The sequence below is a fragment of the Neolamprologus multifasciatus genome, chromosome 20, assembly GCF_963576455.1.
Source record: "Neolamprologus multifasciatus chromosome 20, fNeoMul1.2, whole genome shotgun sequence".
Lineage (NCBI taxonomy): Eukaryota > Metazoa > Chordata > Actinopteri > Cichliformes > Cichlidae > Neolamprologus > Neolamprologus multifasciatus.
The window spans coordinates 25,753,627-25,772,028 of NC_140458.1; the positions used below are offsets into that span (position 1 = coordinate 25,753,627).

At 43.3% G+C, this 18,402-nt stretch overlaps 1 protein-coding gene across 1 annotated transcript in view; it reads right to left on the reverse strand.

Annotated features, from left to right (window-relative positions):
* Positions 1-189: 189 nt before the first annotated feature.
* Positions 190-18,402, reverse strand: part of arhgef19 (Rho guanine nucleotide exchange factor (GEF) 19) — an 18,609-nt gene continuing 396 nt past the window's right edge. Inside the window, exons 1-16 of the mRNA XM_085145690.1 lie at positions 17,916-18,402; positions 6,989-7,694; positions 6,400-6,894; positions 5,659-5,791; positions 5,493-5,578; positions 5,128-5,384; positions 4,874-5,034; positions 4,612-4,764; positions 4,232-4,361; positions 4,004-4,078; positions 3,826-3,915; positions 3,573-3,736; positions 2,493-2,651; positions 2,325-2,404; positions 2,131-2,235; positions 190-1,995 (exon numbers count right to left, since the gene is read on the reverse strand). The exon at positions 17,916-18,402 is cut by the window's right edge and continues 396 nt beyond it. Coding sequence (XP_085001816.1) covers positions 1,841-1,995; positions 2,131-2,235; positions 2,325-2,404; positions 2,493-2,651; positions 3,573-3,736; positions 3,826-3,915; positions 4,004-4,078; positions 4,232-4,361; positions 4,612-4,764; positions 4,874-5,034; positions 5,128-5,384; positions 5,493-5,578; positions 5,659-5,791; positions 6,400-6,894; positions 6,989-7,673 — 2,928 coding nt within the window. The 5' untranslated portion in view covers positions 7,674-7,694; positions 17,916-18,402 and the 3' untranslated portion in view covers positions 190-1,840. The remainder of the gene's footprint in view (positions 1,996-2,130; positions 2,236-2,324; positions 2,405-2,492; positions 2,652-3,572; positions 3,737-3,825; positions 3,916-4,003; positions 4,079-4,231; positions 4,362-4,611; positions 4,765-4,873; positions 5,035-5,127; positions 5,385-5,492; positions 5,579-5,658; positions 5,792-6,399; positions 6,895-6,988; positions 7,695-17,915) is intronic.

Sequence of the window (18,402 nt, forward strand, 5' to 3'; positions counted from 1 at the left end):
TTGGGGGGTAAACTGGTCCTTGACCCAGTTTAAGAGCAGATCAGAGCTGAAGAAATGTTAGATGTAGAAACTGTAGAGTCTCAAAAATAGCTTAAACTTAGGGGTGAATAAACTGTAAATACTTGTATGTAGCTTTGTTTTACCTTTTCAAAATAAACTATTTAAATTTTTTTAATTCCAAACAACATATTGTAAGGATCTGTTTATTTCAGAGGCAAAACATTTACAGTAATGCGCAGAAATCCAGAAAACGTCCAGTGTCTGACAGCGCTTGTAATTACTGTGGCGTTGGGAATTAAACTGACTCCAAATGTCATATTTATACAATAGTATTTGTCAAATCTTAGTTCATATAAATTACAGTCATAACGTTTTGCTCTTTATACACAAACCCATTTTATCGGAAAACAAATTTACATCAGAATCTCCTTAGAGAGGAACCAGCTAGAGGAGTAACTATAAATACACATACTGCAACTGCAACAGTTTAAATTAAAACTAAGAAGTGAGATACAGAAATAAGCTGGGTTACAAACATTTCATGTGCCGCTGGATGACTTTACACTGGAATCTTAATTAAAGTGGTTCATTAACAACAGCTTTCAGCTCAGTCACACTGTGCTATTGGTCACTTGTGAATTTTTACACAAAATAATTTGAAGGATGGAGACCTATACGCAAGTTAGTGCTTAGTGCATGCAAGCAGTATTTTTTCAGTATTTCTAGTATAATGGTATAATCAATTATATTGCTAATTTGGGTCAACAAAGTTTTTTAAAATGATTACATGTAACGCTAAACATTCACATTTACCACATGGATGGTTAATGTAAATGCCCGACAAGGTGAAACTGGTAGGTTTTTCAGTTCCTGGTTTTATAGGTCAACAGCTGCTCGCTGCGGCTTTGACTTCATGCAGATGTTACTAAAACAGGAGTAGATGTTTCATCTCATGATGCAACTGACAAATTAGAGATGTCACCAGTGGATTCTGAACAAAAGTGGAAGTCTATGGCACAGAGGAATACACACAATATATCAGGGTTTGGCTACATATGTGGATACAGTGTAACCGATATTAAACCCTACGACTTGTTTCGTTTCTAAAACACCGTCCTGAAAGCACTTCATCACAGCACTGGTACTGCAGATCATGTCCATATAAAAAGGTGTCATCCTCTAGTAAAGAGGTAAGCGTATTTTAACAAATTCTTATCACTTTAGGGTGTAGATGGAAATAATGCGCTGTTGCACAGGTAAAAAATCGTATATCACGTGAAGATATGAATGTGAAAAAAAACTGCCTGTGGTGTGTCCTGAGGCATCTCAGAAGCAGCACCCGCATCAAGCACATTTCTAATTATTAGAAGAGTGAACCTGCAGCACCCCACAGAGGCCAGGAGACAGCCCAAAGTAAGATTGTGCCCCACATGAGCCATGACAGTAAAACAGTGACAGACTTGCTTAGTGATGCTTACATTTACTACCTCTGGTGATAAACGTGCACATATTTAAACCACATTCTTCATTCTTTCCAGCCTGTAAAAATGGTACCCAATCATGCATAAAGTAATCCCCCTGTGTAGTTTACAGTCTTACGTGTGAAAAATCTAAACTACAAATGGAAAATGAGCATTAGAAGCTTTGCACTCTCTTTCTGGAGCTAGTGTGCCAAAGGAAACTGCTAATGTCAACCACGGGGATAACAATCAAAACACGTTGGGTTGTTTTAGCACCTGCATACTTTACGGAGGTCCCACGTCCATCTAAAAAAGAAAACAATCATCCACAAGCTTCAAAATGCAACTTTAACACATGACAAGTTGCACGTTAAAAAGAGTTAGTGCTCTCCCTTCAGTTTCTGTGTGACACATTTGATGCGGATATTTTCTCTGAGGTTGCGGAGGCGCGCGCTGCGACTTGTGATTTCCTCCACGTAGCATTTGGGGAACCAGCCCCGCTCCCCGTCTGACAGCCTGATGCCTTCCACCCAGCCTGTTGAAACACAGCAGCCCTTAGACATCAAATAAACAGCTGCGTGTTTAATGCATCCAAGTTCTGTTCATTTAGGTTCAGGCTGGAGTGGTTAAAAAAAAACAAAAAAAACCCCAGACTCTGCCCGATTCTTACCATCACTTGTAATTGTCTTGGCGTGAAGAATGTCAGCTTTTTCCAGTGTTAACTCATCGTGCTCTTGAGCCTGGTAGCTTTTGATGCACTGAACTTGCGATATATCTAATAGGAAAAGGCACGAAGCGAGAACATGAATGAGGAGGTGAATAGTGTTGCCTTAAATCTTTCTGCACTGATAGATCTCCACTGACCATCATTTTCATTGGCTTGCTCGATGTCTACGAGCGGGTCAGACGGAAACATGGCGGTGATCCATCTCTGCTTCCCGCTCCTTGGCAAACACAAAGCCGACAGGAGCGGTTAAACAACTTAACTTGTCCAGCTGTGACTGAACCTTTTGACAAAGAGATGACACTCACTCGGTGTGGGATTTGAGCAGAATCTGATGTTTGAGCTGCTGGCCTTCACACAGCTGTAGGTGGAAGATGAAGCCTGAGATGCCCTGCAGCTTCTGACTGAGATCCTTCACTTTCAACTCTCCAATTTTAGCGTGTACAAACACCATAAACTTCCATGTACTGCAAAGGACAATGGGTCATTTTAGTATAATGATCAATAGCAAGCAGTATAAACAAATTCATAGATAAAACTACAGCTCAGTAAGTTGTTGAACCACTAGCACCACCTACCCATTCTACTTGGTTTTGGTACTCTACAGAAGGAACAAAGCAGCAATCTTTTCCTATTTGGTGCAGGTGTAGCCTGTAATATTGGAAAAACTCCACCACTCCTCAATAAAGAGCGTTCAGTACAACTTTGAAATGATTTGCAGGGATCCTTCCTTGTAAAGGGACAATTGAACCAATATTATGGCAGCAAAATGCTGCCTACAGCATAACAGAGTCACCTGATCACCTCACTGTGGGGTTAAAGGTCTGGGAAAAACACCAAATTGTCAAACTGAAACAACACCTTTAAACTAGGTGGATACCACCTTTAAGATCATCTTCTCATGCATATCTGAGCCGCTTCTGGCACTTTTACCACTTTTTAATGCTCTGCGGAAGTCCTATTATGACCCTCTGCCTTTGTTTCATTTTGACACGGGACCTTGAACTTGATGTGAAAGTGGGACGACTTTCATGCTGAGGGTGATCAGTCTTGATGAGATCAAGAGACCAAACAGCAGCTTTCGGTCATAGAGTCCCCAGATCTCAATAATCAAAGCGGCGGGAGCACAACCTAGACTCCCCCCACCCTGACATTTATGGGGCTCTGCAACGTGAATTCGTGGCCCAGGGTTAGACTGTCAACACAGACTTCTACTGTCTGAGACAGACCGGTGGAAATGACCCAAACTGGGGTCCTCGCCAGTGTGCCGCTCACAGTTTACTGAAAATGGATGAATATTTCTGGCCACACCTTTGGCACTTTTCATGTTATGCATCATTAGAGCAATATTTCAGCTTTTCTTTTTGTGCACACTGAATGTAACTCACTCCTTCCTCCTGGACAGCAGCAGGCAGTCATTGAACAGGTGGAGGTACACTGGCTTGGTGGGTAACTTGAGCTTTGATCCGGAGATGCTCATTGTCTGAGTGTCTACTTCCAGGAGTTCGCCGTGCTTTACCAGCCAACGTGACTGGGAAATAAGAGGAAAGATCTACAAAGAAAGGAAGCAGGCTCCGCTTTAATGAACAAAAAAAATACAAAAATGTGATAATAAGAGGAACCTTCAAACGCTTCCCTCACCTTGCCCTCAAAGTGGATTTTCTTGTTGAGATGGATGAGTTCCTCCATCCTTTTCATCGACTGCACACTGGAGTTACATTCTTTGATGATCTAAGAAGACAAATACCAACACGGTGATTACTGTCATGTCTCACTACTGGTACTCATCCAACTGGCTATTACAGATGATAATCACCACCTTTTTTAGCTCATTGAAAGCTTTGGTGGCGGTGTCCTCATCTCGGGAACCCGGTGTTGTCCTCTTTAAGATATTCTGAAAAGTAAAGATGGTTTTGAAGATGTTCCAGGGAGTAAACAATACTTTTGTGCGGTGATGTCGCAGGGGAAAAAAAAAATATTATCCCGTATGCAGTTCCGTATGATTGGGTTTCAACTGGAATTCTGCAGTGAATGTTTAAGCATGTACCTCCACTAGCATTTTAAGCCGCGTGATCCTCTGAAACGGGAGGATTAGGAAAGAGGTCAGAGGAAGTCTTTGGCAGATGGGGTCCTCCTCCAAGCGAGCCAGGATGCCGGGGAAACGAGGGTTTTCGTGCCTGAGAGGACAGGGCGAGAAATGTTTTAATGACTTTCAGAGAAAGTGAATCAAAATTCCAGCATCCAATTCAGCTTGAGAAAACATGCTCTTAATCGAGATGAATCATCTGCAAGTTAAGTCATGCAGGCGTGCAAATACACCAGAGCACTCTCAGACAGCCACACAACAATCAGACTTTATGCACTGCGGTCAAGCACATGTGCAGATGTGTGCTCACGTCTCCCGGGCTGATGTGTTTCTACACTCACAGCAAACGCTGGTATGTCTGCTCCTGGTAAGCCTGGTTGGTGACATAGGGTAAATAAACCCTTCGCAGAGATGGGCAGTGGTCCAGGACGATGTCGCACACATCAAAACGGAGAATGTCTTCTTCCAGCCTGTGCTCCAGATCCTGAAGAAATCTACAGGCAACAAGCGAGGAGAGACTCAGAGAAGGAGATGTGATACTGGAGATGTTAGCACACACCAACCTCAGGGTAACAGAAGGACGTCAGCTGCGTGTTACTTCACCTCTCACTGACATCTTTGACTTCGGGCAGCTTGGAGAAGAGCCACTGCTTTTCCTGAGCCCCGAGGCAGTCTGCGAGCTCCGGTGATAGCATGAAGTGGTCCACTGCGATTGTCAGGCTGCGAATGTACGACGCCTCGGACGTCACCAGCTCAAACTTTGCCTGAGTTTAGATAAAAGCAGCAATTCAGCTTTATAAAGAGCGGTAAGAGTGAAACAGAGATGAAATGAGACGGAAACGTAATATTTTACTCACCTCCTGTAATTTCCTTTCTTCGTTGCTGAAGTTGTCGAGCTGCCCGCTGCTTCGAACATCAGGTATATCCTGCCACAGTGCAAAAGCAGAGCCTCGCGATGAGCGAAAGGAGCTGGATGGGGACAGATTTGATGGAGACGGGATCCCATCAGAGCCCTCCTCCCTGAGCCCCTCCTCCTCTGTGCCCAGCTCCTTCCCCTGCTGCCTCTGGATCTCTCTATTGATGGCGACGTCGCTGTATTCCTGGTACAGAATCGCTGCAAAAAGAGCAAGTTTGTTCCAGGAAAGCACAGGTAAGACTTTGTAAAGATTGGAATATCTTACAGTTTTGGAAAAAACAAAAACAGTAAGTGAAGCGAACTTACAGCTGGGTAAAAACCGTGACAGTCGATTTGAACTAGGAACAGATGGATGTGTGTTCAGGTCCTCCTCTATGGATTTCTTACGCATTCTGTGAAACGATGAGAAATGAAACTATGTTTGATTTATTCTTTACAGATTTTAAGTAGCACTATTTTTGCTACTATTTACCCGAGCTTGGTGCTCCAGCGTTGCAAAGGCATCCCATTGTCACCGCTGGGAAAGAAAGGAGCCGGTCCCACGGGACTCTGGGGAGCGCTGTCACTGGAGCCTCCTGAGCTCCGCTGCTTTGAGTTTGACTTACCTTAGGAGAATGAAATGCAGATGGTGGATGTGAGATTTATGGAGAATAAAGTAATCTTGTGATTTATGACATGACCTTCTGAGACCTACTCCGATAGACCGCATGCAATAAAGGAGACAAAGAACTGTTGTACTTTCTTTTTCATGACTTTTTACACTAAGGATTAACCTGAGGCTTCTTTTCTGAGAACATAGGAAAAGCTATTTATCACTGTCAGTTTGTACACTCTACAGTCAGCCTGTGCTTGGTGCTTGGCAGCAATAGCAAAGTGATTAGAGATGATGATTTTATGATTGTTGCCTGAGTGGTTAGGCTTTGTTTCACTAACATTCACCCCTCGAGTTTAAAGCACAGCAGAACTTTTAATGTGGCTGAATCCTGCAGTCATTACAGCTTGTGGTCACTCTTGCCTCTGCTCAGAAATGCTAAATTTCTAATAGGCATTTAAGATTGAAACTTTTGGAAGAAGTAAATGAATAAACTGCCCCAAACAGCATGCTGTGATAGTCATCTTATTAAGTCATCTTTAATTTGTCTCACTGATTTGTTATAATCCGTTGGGCTGCTTTGGAAAACTCTTGATTGATCCATCACTGTTGTCTACTCACAGTCGGTGTTGGGGTTGAGGTTGCTGGAGCTCTGTCTGTCCCTGGAGGCTACCCGAGCAGAGAGCGACTTCCCCAGCTTCAAGGTGAAGGAGTTCTTCCTTTGCGATAGCTGAAGCCTCGATATTATCTCTGAAGCTGAGAAGCGCCGCCGTTCCTGGTCGCCTTGGCGGGTGCGTGACAAAGAGCTCCCTCCGCCTGCGGCGATCGATGTGTCCATGCTGCCACTCACCTCTCCTACACATGGCATCGAGTCCTCTATTATCTGCAACGGTTCTTCGGGTAGATTAAAAATATCATCGTGACTGGTGTTTGAGAGATCCGTAGCACCGTCTGTGGATGAGGGACTTGAAATGGTCTCTAGTGAAGATATTCCGCTGAGGTCTTCCTCTAAGAAAGATGCAAAAGGTCCAGGAAAGATGTAGTCTGCTTCCAGGACTGGGCTGCTGAGCGATTCATCACTCGGACTGTCTGGGGAATAAACCTGCATCTTTCTCCCTGCGCATGAGAAAATTACTTTATTAGATGAGAAGAAAGAATGTTAAGGAGCTTTAGAGCCTAATTTGCCAAATCAAACAAGGTTTACACTCACGGATGGATTTCTCTTTCAGGGAACCCTGTGACGTTCTCCTCTGAGGCTGGTAGGAGTCTGGGCCCTGAATGCCAGGACATTCTGGTGACGACGGTAGCTGAGATTCCAAGGAGTCTCTGTTTGTGTACAGAGAGGACAGAGGGAACGATAGAGGGAGGCTAAGAGCAGCGTGGAGAGGACGACATACTGTCGTGACCGTTCGTGGCTTTTCAGTTTCCGTTTGTGAACGAGTCCTGCTGCCATTTTGGCATTCAAGCTCGCCGTCACCTGCGGTGAGTGTGGGAGAGTTCGAATTCAGATTTGTTCCACGCTCGCCGTCTGTCCTGCGGCCTCTGCTGCGTGTGTCATTCTGTTCGTTTAGCGTCTGTCTGCAACCATTCAGATGCGAGTGTGTTGTGCACTGTGCGTGTGGTATAATGGCCGGCCTCGAGGAGCCAAAACCATTTAATTTGTGAGTCGCTGTTGGCTGTAGCTCAAAAAAAGCCAGCGTTTCCTGCTGGCACACAGCAACGTGGTTGTGGTGACACATGTGGATGAGGCGTCTGTCCTCGGTGGATTCACTCAGACTCTGGGACTCTGCCGAGCCGCCCGGGATCCACATGCTGGGGGTTTCTCCTGGGCAGCGAATGGCATGAAGGTGAGGCTGGAAGTCAGGCAAAGGTGAGAACCCATACCCGGGGAGCATCGCTGAACGGGCACATGAGGGCTAAAAAAGAAGAGAGGGAAGATCACACATTCTTATTTTCTTATTCAAATGCAAATGAGCTGCAGACTGGAACTTTGTTAATAGCTTTGGTAAACAGTGGCTCATAAGGGACTGGATAAAAAAAAGGATTTAGACAATCTACATTCAGGATTTAGAACTGCCTAAAAAATAGCATTTAATTCTGCAGTAACATCTGAAAAACATGGAGCAAACATAATTCCTCCAACCACCTTGCTGGACAGAACGACTACAGCAGCAAACCACTTATCTTGCAATCGAACATGGTCGGACGCGGCTCAGTGTTTGCAGCCTAGCTTAGTGTCACCAGAGGATTCCTAACAATCGATCGAGTGTTTCAGTGTTTTCAGTTCTAATAAGCAGCAGTCCAAATTCTGGAAGTTTGTGAAACCATTTAGATCATTTATGGATGCCGACCGTGTGGAGGTGGCACAAGAACGACCTTCTAAAACCCTTTCTTCACATTTTACAACTCGTGCAGCAGGATAAAGGCACATATACAGCTCCATGAAAAAGGACCCTGAAACTGACATGTGCAGACATGCGCGCACACACACACACACACGCACGCACATTTAAGTCTGATGCAGTGTCTTCCTGCTCTAATTAAAGGACTTTTCTCCACACAGCATTCACCCCCTGTACTTAACATCTCCACACACACGTGCACACACAGCAGCTCCAGACAGAATACCACAACAGAAGAAGAGACGGAGGAAGAGATCGTCAGCACTCTCACCTTTCACCTGAGCTCTACACTCATCTGTCAGTCTGGTTGTTGTTCTGACTTCCTGTCAGCCGCTGTCTTCAGCAGGCACCTTTAGTGATTGACTATTTACAGTGAGTGTCTGCTGAAACACAGCAGCGGGTCATAAAGTTAGCTCTCCTGACAGGCTCTTTATACACACACACACACACACACACACACACACACACACACACACACACACACACACACACACACACACACACACACACACACACACACACACCAGTGGAGCTCTGTCTCTGCTTACACTGCTTCCTGGGCAAGTAATCCTATAGAGGTAGGGATTATTAAAAAAATAGTTTTTATATTCAAGTCACATCCTTGCAGGAACCTAGGGATGTGGTTCTGGCATAATCACACTGCTGTCGATGGCAGCACACCAGATTCTTCTGTTTTCTTGGCAATAATAACAAAAAGTACATTTCTTTGTCAAGTTTTTAAAAAAAAATATATGTTCTTGTGGCTGAAGCACTTGGTTAAACTGTATGTAGCAAACAGATTTGCAAGCACTAATGCCGTTTTCCACACATGCACGCTCACATTTGTGCCACATTTGTTTTCAGTCACTTCTTTTTTTTGTTCATTTTTAATAAAGCTAACTACTGAATGCTCATGAAAAATATATATCTTGCAGCATAACTTGTTAGCACTGCAGGATAAAATACGTTAGCCTGCATGCTTAATTTTAAATCTATCCAGCTTCAGTTTATTATTTTAAACTCCTGTAAACTCACAGAGCGCAAAAAAAGTGTACTGTATGACAATACAGGGCTGAATGTTAATTTTTAACTTTTCTATCGGTATTTTTCCACAACAGCACACACACACACACACACACACACACACACACACACAGTGCAGGCTCTCTGTAGCCAGAAATTATACCCTTTAATTTGTGGATTTCTTTTTGTAATTTAGAGCTTAATCATCATTCTCACACTGCAAATGTTTACGAGATGCTTACATTTTACATTAATGTATCCCATTAACCTGAGTACCTGTAATTTGCATGCGCCTAGTGTCCCTTAAGTGGATAAAAGCATACACTCATGCTTTCACTGAGAGTATGTTTGCAATGTTGCGTGTTTGCCTGGAGAATCACGGACTGGAAATCACAGTTTACCTTCCTTTTTGTTGAGCGCAGATGTGTATGCTGTGAATATGAGGCCATTGAAAAGCCACACCTGTTCTTGTGGCAAAGGTAGGCAGACCAGTCAATCCTATCTCTCTGTTTCTTTCTTACACACACACACACACACACACACACACACACACACACACACACACGGTAGGCAGGCTCAAATGGTTACCTGTTCCCCGCTGCAGACAAAGGCAGCCTTTATCTGTGTACCTGGGCCAGGCCGCCCTGAGCACAGGACACCTGAGAGGGTGTGGGAACTGCTTATACTGATCCACTCATATAGTGCAGCCACTGAGCCATATAAACACATCTCAACCACTGCTGCATAATGACACCAGCTTACTGGTATCGGCATGTGATTACTGGCTGGTTATACTCTAATCCTGCTGTAGTGTATGTCAAGTATTAGCTAAACCCTCTCTACCGCTGTCATTTATAGTGCATTGTCTAGCAAATAAGGAAAATAATCTATCCTAATGAATGAATGTTCACATAAGCCTTTAACAGCACGTTAAATGTAACATAAATCTGCGCAGCGCATTAGTTTCATCTTTTCATTTGACCAAGAGAAAGATTTAAAGAACTGAGAATAAATCCCACCGCTGTGTTTTATCAAAACATGAAAGCATCCGATTACATGTGCTGCGCATTCCTCGCCCTGATACAATTATATCTATGCACTATTAAAATTTCAATTCCAAAGACGTGTAATTTCCCTTGTCACAGCAGGGTGTTATTTTGTGACTGTTGTGGACTTTGCTGCCAGTGTTTCCCCCCCTGTAATTTCACTAGGCTGCTCTAAGACAGCGTGTCTGCATACAGACGTTAATGAGTGGCGCTGTGGCGTGCATTTAATGCCAGCAGCTAAACGAGGAGCACTTTTAATTGTGATACGTCTCAAAATAATCCTTTAATGGGGATAAGCGCAGGAATATGATCATAAATCTATTGCTGATTCAGCACGTCAACAGAGCCAAAACGCTGTGTAATCGCATAATTAAAGTTTGTCTGATGTTTGCTGCTGGGAGTTTAAAACAAATGGATTCATTGCTGGAGCTGTTTGTGGTTTTTGACAGTGAAGATGTACATGTTTACACTGTTTATTTTACTAATGCTAGGGTGTATAAAGGTAGCACGTAAGCAAATCTATCACAAACTTGTTGGTGACGAATCAAGATATTATTCAAACATCAACATGAACCCGTCCCACACAGCACTTACTACCGCCGTTATCTCGCTGTGATTGACCTTTGATCTATTAAAACACAGCAACCGCTGTACATTCCCAGTTCCCACTCGGATTCCAAAGTTACCTTCTGCCATGGTGCAGCTCCACTGGATTTTTCTAACTGGCTCGCTGACAACAATAAACAGCCAAAGTAATCCAGCTATCAACACAGGCACTGTAATTTATTTTAAGTCTTTTCCACATTTGCGTGTGTAAATACTCACTAGAGAGCTGAACGCACATTAATCGCAGCCTGAAAGAAGTAACGCTGATCTGAGCCCAGGAAGACTGAGCTTGTGGTCTCCAAAAGTACAAAAACTAAAGGATTTTTATTTTCAGGGATCATAAAACTAAGAAACAGTATAAGAGTAGATCTAGCCTCTTCAAAAAAAAAAAAAAAAAATGTTTTCACTGATGCCATTTCCCTGGCCGGAAACAGACAATGTCGTCTAACATCACAAACTAGGAAAAATAAAGTGTGTTGATGATTAGTCAAGATAAAATAGATAACACTTAAAAATGTACATTATTTTAGCTCTTTGGAAATGTGTTATCTCAATATGTCAGATAAAGGCGCACCCCACCCCCACCCCCACCCCCCAACAAAAATCTCTACGTTGAGTAAGACTAAAAATCTAGTCATTTTAAAAATAACAAAAAATGGAAACTAGCTGAAATGATGATCTGCACTCACCAAACAAACTGAAACAAAGTAAAAATACCGAGCGTTTCATCACCAGCGCGGTGATGATCTGGTGCATTTGTGTTTGTGGGACTGGTGTCTACACGACTTTGGGTCTGCTGCTTTCACAGACTCTCATGTTTCTATCAAATGTTCTGAACAGCTTTAAATCTTCCCCCCATAAATGCGCCCCATTTTATAATAACCAAAAAAGACCAAAACTAACCATAAAAACATTAAATAGAGATAAAGATACTTTGTCATTTAGTGACTCTCTGTCAACCAACGTCTAGGGATAAAAGCGGCTTTTTAAAAAAACGACACAGACATAGTAGCAATAAAAAAACATGTTTATATGGTTATTTGCAAGAATGCAAAGATTACAATAGTGTGCATTTGCTTATATAGTAAATGTTAAACAATAAATGATTAAAGCCACTGTGGAATCCAGCTTAAACTAAACTGAGCTTAAAACAAAAACACTGCCGGGCTGAATGGATAAACTAAGATAAACTAATCCTGATCATCAGGATCCAGTATAAACACTTTACTTTCCTAACCTTCAGGCCAATGCACACTTTGCTTTGCTATGATGCTGCAACCCACACAACGCTCCATAACAGGCGCCAATGATAAAATACAATAATTTAAGGTTTTAAGGTTCCTTCCTTGCAGCGTTACGATGCCTTATGGCAGAAATATGAATAACCAGGCACAATGAAAAGATAACACACACACAATCACACTTTTTTCCATGACTGCCCGTCCTCAGTGTGTTTGGTCAGACAGACGTGGAGTGTCCTGGCAGTGTGGTGCGACCATCTCACGTGTATGTGTGAGATCGCAGTTCAGCTCGGTCACATCGGACCACTAATTGCCAAGCAGCAGGCTAAAGAGCACAGCACTGTCTGCCGAGACAAGACGTGACATCATTCAGCGTCAGGGAAAAGCACCTTCCTCAACTCTCTGTTTTGTGAAATATTTCCATTGAGCGCTGGGACAGATGTGAAACAGCTTTCAAAATGGAAAGCATAAAGCGTCTGATGCAGTATTCTGTTGTTGCAACAGCATATTTCACAGCGTGAGCAGTTCTGATGAGATCCTACAAGCTGCTGTGCAAAAACGATGTCTAACTAGGACTAATTTGATGCAAATTAAGATGCGTTGGCATACAAACAGTTAAAGGCAGCTGGGAACTTGTCGAGAAAATTTAGATCTAACAGAATATTACAGAGGTAGGCATGTTTAGCAAATGAGTAAATATCTTTGAAACCTCTGAAATGATGAACCCAGCCTTTGGAGTTGTTATTAATGTTGCAATCGAACCTTGTGCTTCAGTGCAGCCACCATACTTTTAAAAACAGCATTTTATGGATGATTATGACGGCTTAAATCATTAGAAAGTGTTTTGCTATTTATCTGTTAGTATTTTCTGATTGCTTACAGTTGATAACGCAGCTATAGTGCAGTTGCACTTTCCTGGCTGATTCTTAAAATATGCATTTAATTAAGGTGAATTTAATTCAACCGCACTGATGGAAATTCGCCTCAGTTCAGGTTTATTTTGTGCACCGCTTCAAATGTGCGACACAGACACGTGTGTGGAAAACCAGGTGGTATTCATGGTGTTTCATTTTAATCTTTCAAAATTAAGCTGTGCTGAATTCTAGTGAAAGAAGTAGTCCAGGTTGACGCGCTAATCTGCATTTCTTTTGTCAGATCAGACATGTCAGCAGTTTTAAAGCAGATGGGTGAATTTTAGGTCAGGCAGTTTAGTTTCTTGGTATTCGTACTTCTTCTTCCAGCCTCCACCAGCGGCGACAGGTGAGTACCCCGGAGGCTACCGAGAAGGTTGGTAGTGGTGGTGTTAGTGGGAGGGTTACCTAAATGTTTACACATGGTGTGGGTTCTCCTAATCCTCCCCTAAAGCCTCAGGCAACTTACCCATGACCTACTGGGACACTATGAAGATGCATGCTGACAACCCGGCTAATAATCGCACAAAGCTACAACTCAAAAGGTACACCTGAATGTCTGTGTGTGTGTGGGAGAGAGAGGGGCTCCCAGCCTTTAATTGAAACCGACAACATGTAGAGAGGCCCTCTCTAACCTTGTCTCGGCCAGAGGGCTTCCTGCTAGCAGAGATGAACAAACAGCGAACCCTCATTTAACAGCCTGGAAAAATGGCGACCATCTCACGCGTAAACGACAAGACTTTTGGACCTTTAACCTTTCTCCTGCCCCCCACTCCACTCATCCGCCATGACAACTGCAGTCAGATAAGCTGATGCACAAGAGACACGCAGCCAGGATAGCAGCGACACAAAGGAGCTATTGACAAAACTTATGGAAATAACCTGATCTAATTATGGTGCTTTGTCAGGAGTCGCAAAAGCTACCATGTAGATGGAGAGCCAAAGATCCAACAGGTAGTAAATCCAGAAAATCTGATAATGAGCACCTTCTGACAGAGGATGGTTATCAGAATGCAATGAGATTTGAAAAAAAAGGAGAGCTGTTTTAGCAGGTTATGCGGAGATATGAAAAGTTAAACCCAATCAGATTAGTTAAAATACAGCAAGCATGTCGTTTTTATAGTAATACGTTCCATTATACATATCAAGTCTTCAAATATCTTCTTTTTCTCCAACCACTAGATAAATGCCTTTAGATATTCATACATATTAGATTTAACTGACTCTCTTACCTACTAGCTAATGCTAGTATCCTATTTTTTTTTCTCTTTAGCTAATTTGAGCACCAATTCACAGAAGAAGTTCAGGACACTTTACACTGTACCTTAAATATTAGCAAGAAACCCCAATCATATATATCCAGAGGTTGATAAAACATATTCCTCCATGCTAAAAAATATTTTAAACACAGTACTCTTATACTCCTGGGTGTCTTTATTCATTACTACAAACATAAGCAAAGCACTATAGTTTAAACTCAGTCCTACATATGCTGCTCTAAATACTCAAATATCTAATATGGATTACTCCGCAGCTGGAAATAGTTCCTGACAAATGTTTTGGTTTGTTGATAAAAGTTTACATTTCGTTTTCAAGTGGTGCAGAGGTTGCCTCACAGCAAGAAGCTCCTGAGTTTGACAACCATTTGACTGGGTCTTTGTGTGCATGTTCTCCCCTATCACAAACCACATCCTTTCAATTTATTACTCTGGGGTGTTTTGTTTTGTAATGGGGTTTTTTTGTTGTTTTTTTAGCCCAGAAGAGTTCTAATAACTGACTGCCATTCATGCAACTGCATTGGTTTCATTTTAGTTTATGGCTTACATGCAAGTCTGCTGAACAGGAGGATGGAGAGTTTGTTAGTTCTTCAACTGTCAATCAGAGCACTTTGATTCCTAATCTGATCCTTTGCCACGAGCTCTCGAGAGTTTGACCTACTTTACACCAAACTGCTGATGCATCTCTCGCATTCATCAGCTCCTGTGTTTGCACACACGCTCTCTGTTGCGCTTTTAACTACAGTATCTCTCAGCACCGAGCCCTACCCATGCTCCTCGCTTTTATCATGCGGACAGGCACGGACAAGCTATAAGTTGTTTTGAAATGTGATCAGGCAAAAGTGGAAGCACGCCTGATGAGGTGACCATTCAGAAATGATTTGTGTTTAGCTGAGAGCTAAAGCTGTAAACTATTCAAAACCAAACTGTGAATACGAGCAGCATCGAGCGGATTAGTGGGTGTGAAAGAGAGCTGAATGGCCTTTAAATTGGGAAAGAAGACATGCTGCAGATGAATGTGAAAGCAACACCTGGTTTATGTTGTTTTTTTTTTCCTGAAGAGCACAGATGTGCAGAAAACATTTTAATGAAGGGCACTGCTTCCAAACCCAAGAATGCATTATTGTGCACGAGCCCATATGTGAACACACGCTGCGTCTCACTGGCCAAGTCAATAACCTGGGGCTACAGTCTTAGACAGGTGTGCAGCAACGCAGTCAGGGCAGTGCTCTGTACACATCGCCCCTGGGTTTAGATTTCAACATTCTGTTGCTTTTAACCTTTGTATATGGGCCAAAAAGCCCTCTGACAGAGCCATGGACTGCTGCCTAAAAAGTAAAAAGTTTACGTTTTCAAAGCGAGGCTGGAGCCTCCTGCATGCCTCAGAAAAAAACGTTTCTAAATACAAATCAAAGCCATTGCCTTGCTTATCATTATTAACTGAGTGCAGAGGCTTTTAACTCAGTAGGTGGCCTGTTTCAGAGTACAGGTTTTGAAGACAAGTTCACGTCCAACTTGAGAGGCGCCCTACCCCCAGATGATACGCAGGAGACACTTTTCCACATTCCCCGGATGACTCGGCACACTCATTCCTCTGAAATTGACCGCTAAGCTGAGGCAGGAGACAAACAAAGAAACTCGAAAGCATACAAGCAGGAGCAAAAGGCTGCTATTATGGGCTGTTAACACTGCTGCTATTTAGGTCACAAGCCAAAAAAAAAGGAACATGACCAAGTAAGTTTAAAATATCAGTGTCACTCATGGTTAAATGGCAGGTTGCTCTCAGTCAGTGCTGCTTAGTGATCTTAGCCTAGTTTTTAAGGAAAACAGGTGAGTGAGGAAACCAGAGCAGAGGCACTTATGACAATGTTTGTGAACATCTATAAATCCCATGAGGTAAACAGGGAAGCAGTTGCATGCAAGGTTAGCAGGGATAGGTGAGGTGGGAGGATCGCGAGGTGTGGCATCCAGGATTGCTTTCCTTAACTTTGCACACACCTACACACACATGTGCACATGCACACACACAAACACACACTCAGACAGCCAGTGTCTGAGTGGCAGGTGATGGGGCAGGTGCTCTGCAGACATGCAGTTGTGTGGGGGAGGAGGTGTTGGGGAAAGGCAGGGCTCCTGCGGCAAGCAGAGTTAGAAATCTGTGATATCAGCAGGCGTGCAGAGTGAAATCAGAACTTCAGTCATTTGCTGGGAGGCCAAAAGATGTAGTCAGAAAGAAAAACAAGTCAGTCATCAAACATCTTTCTTCCCCTCCAATGAGAAAAAACATAGATAGATTATCAGAGAGGCGATCTCCAGCCTGTAATAAAGTGTAGTAAAACAGTCCAAGGTCCTGAGTTACACTTTTTGCCCGTATGATGTGCAGATGGCTCATTCGAGACAAACACACCGCAGTAAATCAGATAATCCACAAAACCGCTCACAACTATCTAATTGTGCTCCAGTCAAAATATGAATCTCCAGACTATCCATACACATCATCATCGTCGTCATCGCCATCATCGTCGGCAGCAGTCAACTCACATGACAACGCACTTAGTCATCAGGATAGCAGAACGAGGGCCAGCCATCACCTGGGCTTTTGCTGATGATAGTAGAAAGACATTCAGAACAAGTCAGAGTGTTCTCTCTCAGTGGGTGAGCGAGAGAAACACAGCAGCTTCCAGCTATTAAATGTCATCGGTGCATTACTGTTTTATTCACTGATGAAGCGGCGTCAGCAATTTGGCCAGTTTGGGGCTTTTGAATAAGCCCTTCGTGTCACATATGCAGATGAAGGCATTAATTAATACAAGCACTCACACGTTTCGAAGCTCACGGAGCCAGAAAAGGGAAGGGTTAGTAACAAGCTCTTAGCCAGGAGCCACAAACACAGAGGTGGATTTGAGTATTATGCTAAAATCTAACGAGGAGGAGAACTGAGCAGCGTGTTTGAGCTGAAGTGCCAAGTTTCAGCCCTGTGTAGTTTTTAACAACCCTTCATCCAGCATATTCCAGACATGCACTTACCTGCCCCACTCTGCAACAACTCACTGCTCCACTGTAACCATCACATTCAAGGCTCACCTTAGTCTACACTGCCTAGGGAGCAGCTGGAAACATTACAGATGCAAGAAGCAGCTTCTTCCAAGAGAATACATTAAAGCAGAAGCTAATAATCTCACTGGCAGGATACATGCATCAATTTGAGTTGGGTAACTTGACTATCTGCAGACTTTGTCTAAGCAGGGAAGCCAGCACAATGGTTAAGCTATTAACTTGATTCTACCACACACATGGCTTTAAAGAATGTGTTCAAATGGACGCCTTTTGTTGATAGACAATACACCTGGTAGACAATACACCTGATAACCCGTCTCATGACTATGCTTCCTGTATCCAGCTGAGAGTTTATAAGCTGTCATATTTATGCAATGCACCTGACGAGCTGCACAGCACTACTTTCCTCAAGTGTATCACACAAAGCACAGCCTGCACTCTCGGGCAAACGGCGCAGCTCAACTTCCACTCACGGCAGCCGTCTGATATCAGAGAGAAGATGGAATGTGTGTGTTGATTTCATGACTTAATTTGTTATTTCAGAGCTATTGCTGGTGTATGTTTAGTACTGTACCTCAGTGGCGTTAGCAGCCTAATGTGTGTGCTGGATGGAGTTCAGCAGCAGTGTGTGAATCCAGGCCATCCCAGGGTCAGACTGGACTCTGTTATCCATTGCTGCCTTGTGTTCCTCCCGGCTTCTCTCCTCCCTCGTCCTCCCTGTAGCTTTGGACACAGCCTGGACTTTTATAAACTGCACTCCTCTGCTCGGATCTTCTCCTTGTTCTTGTTCCCCTCTCCAGAAAAACAAAAACAGGTTGAGAAAAAACAGCCACCGCTTGCTGCACTCAGAGCTACTTGCAATGCAGATCCCCTCTCTAAGCTCTTCTGCTCTCCCTTCCCTCTGCTTTTCCCTCTCTCTCTCCCTCTCTCTCTCTCCCTCCCTCTCCCTCTCACACACACAGCTACTGTTAGGGAAGTGCTGTCTTATTTTCTCTTATTCTCCTCCCCTTCTCTTGCCCGTTCTATAAAACTAATAGTTATTTAGTTTGCCATTTCAGCAC